The following is a 1,661-nucleotide window of genomic DNA, read 5'->3' as shown; positions in this document are numbered from 1 at the left end:
GCATAGCTCCATATGTAGATATGTATGTGTTGATATATGCATTTGTGCGTGCGTACGTATGTATGTATGTATGACCTACAGTATATCTTTGCAGCCAAATCTTGACATCTGGAGCCCCTTCCTTCGTGCCCCCGTAGTAAGCCACCAAAAAATCATCCTTGTCAACCTACGAAAGAAGAGAGCGATTAGGAACCTCAATAGATCGATTACCAAATCAGACACATACATCTAGAGAGAGAGCAACCTGGACTATGGTTGAAGCATGGCAGCTATTGAAAGGGGCAGTGCCCGCGGCGAAGGTGAACTCCTCCTTCACTATCTTCCAACCGGAGGAGGTCGTGGTGGTCTCGTTCTTGACGATGTTCTCCCCCATTCGCCGTCCCCCTCCACCTTGGCTGTCGCCCAACCCACCTCAGTTTATCAGAGCCAATTTCTCGCGCAGAAACGAGCAGATGTTATATGCGGGCATTTTATTTATATCCGCCATACCTGTGAAATGGGAGAAGAGCATGGTGAGGGTCCTCGGCGGCGGTGGTGGTCGTGATGGAAGAGGAGACTGCAGAGAAGAAGAAGTAGGCCTGATGGCAGCACAACAGCCTCCGTTGCACGTCGGATGAGGCGGAGAGGAAGAGAGACAGCAGACCTGTAATGCCCAGCACCGCCACAGCCATCGCCACCGCCACCCTCCCCATCTGTCTGCGTCGGTTGGAGTGGGCGGCGACGGACAGCGATCGCTAACTATCGACCCAGAGAGAAGCCAATTCAATACGTTGACCTTGTGAAAGTGAATTGGGTGAGATCTAGCGGTTTAAAAAAATGGTGGTGGTGGTGGGAGGCGGCAGGGTTTGTGCCGGAGGGTTTGGATTTTTTTTAAAATAATATTTTTTTATTACTTTATTCTCAAAATACAGCGGATACAAACATATTTGTAGATCTACCGTCCAACAGTAAAATCATATGTTTAACCCATGATTTCAATACCACATCGGCATAGGTTCAGCCAACATTTTCGAGTCCGTAACCTAGCAATCTAAAATCATAGGCTGCAGCTTGGAACTACGATTTTAAGTGAAATCGTGGATCCAACCCTTGATTTCAACCCTTGATTTCACTTAAAATCATGAGTTCCATCCATGATTTCAAAGGGTTTCAATTTGTTTAATGCCCCAACTAAGCCTCTATTTCTCTCCATTGATCTATTCGAAATATCTCATCAATCTAATCTATCCCAACCTCAAACCCTCATCTCCATCTTAAAATTGACCTAATGGCTTAAAAAAAAAATGGAGATATATCGGAAGAAAAAAAAGTTAGAGTAAAAAAAAAAAAAAAAGAAACAACTTTCACTTAGGTATAAAGAAGATTTATTTTTGAATAATAAGTATAGCGAAAATTTTAGATTTAATTTTTCTCTAAGAAAAGTTGTAGGAGGAAGAATAGTAAATTTAAATAGTTTTGATGATTTTTTAATTAAAATTTTATTTGAAAGAATGTATTGCCTAACTATGATTACATTAAATAAACCAATCTATCCTAGTGTAGTTAAATATTTTTATAGTAATTTTAGTTTTAATAGTTTAATTTATTCTATTACATTATATGTGAAAGAAAAAATTATTGAGTTTGACAGTTGTATTCTTAGTCAAATCTTGGTATTCTGG

General features: G+C 40.4%; 1 protein-coding gene across 1 annotated transcript in view; it reads right to left on the bottom strand.

Moving 5' to 3' along the window:
- Positions 1-813, bottom strand: part of LOC140855355 (uncharacterized) — an 842-nt gene extending 29 nt beyond the window's left edge. Inside the window, exons 1-3 of the mRNA XM_073251238.1 lie at positions 490-813; positions 245-395; positions 1-166 (exon numbers count right to left, since the gene is read on the bottom strand). The exon at positions 1-166 is cut by the window's left edge and continues 29 nt beyond it. Of these exons, the coding sequence (XP_073107339.1) occupies positions 1-166; positions 245-395; positions 490-692 (520 nt within the window). The 5' untranslated portion in view covers positions 693-813. The remainder of the gene's footprint in view (positions 167-244; positions 396-489) is intronic.
- Positions 814-1,661: the final 848 nt, after the last annotated feature.

Source organism: Elaeis guineensis, chromosome 2 (assembly GCF_000442705.2).
Source record: "Elaeis guineensis isolate ETL-2024a chromosome 2, EG11, whole genome shotgun sequence".
In the NCBI taxonomy this organism is placed as follows: domain Eukaryota; kingdom Viridiplantae; phylum Streptophyta; class Magnoliopsida; order Arecales; family Arecaceae; genus Elaeis; species Elaeis guineensis.
Note: the sequence above shows the minus strand (reverse complement) of the source record. Positions and strands in the feature narration are given on the sequence as shown.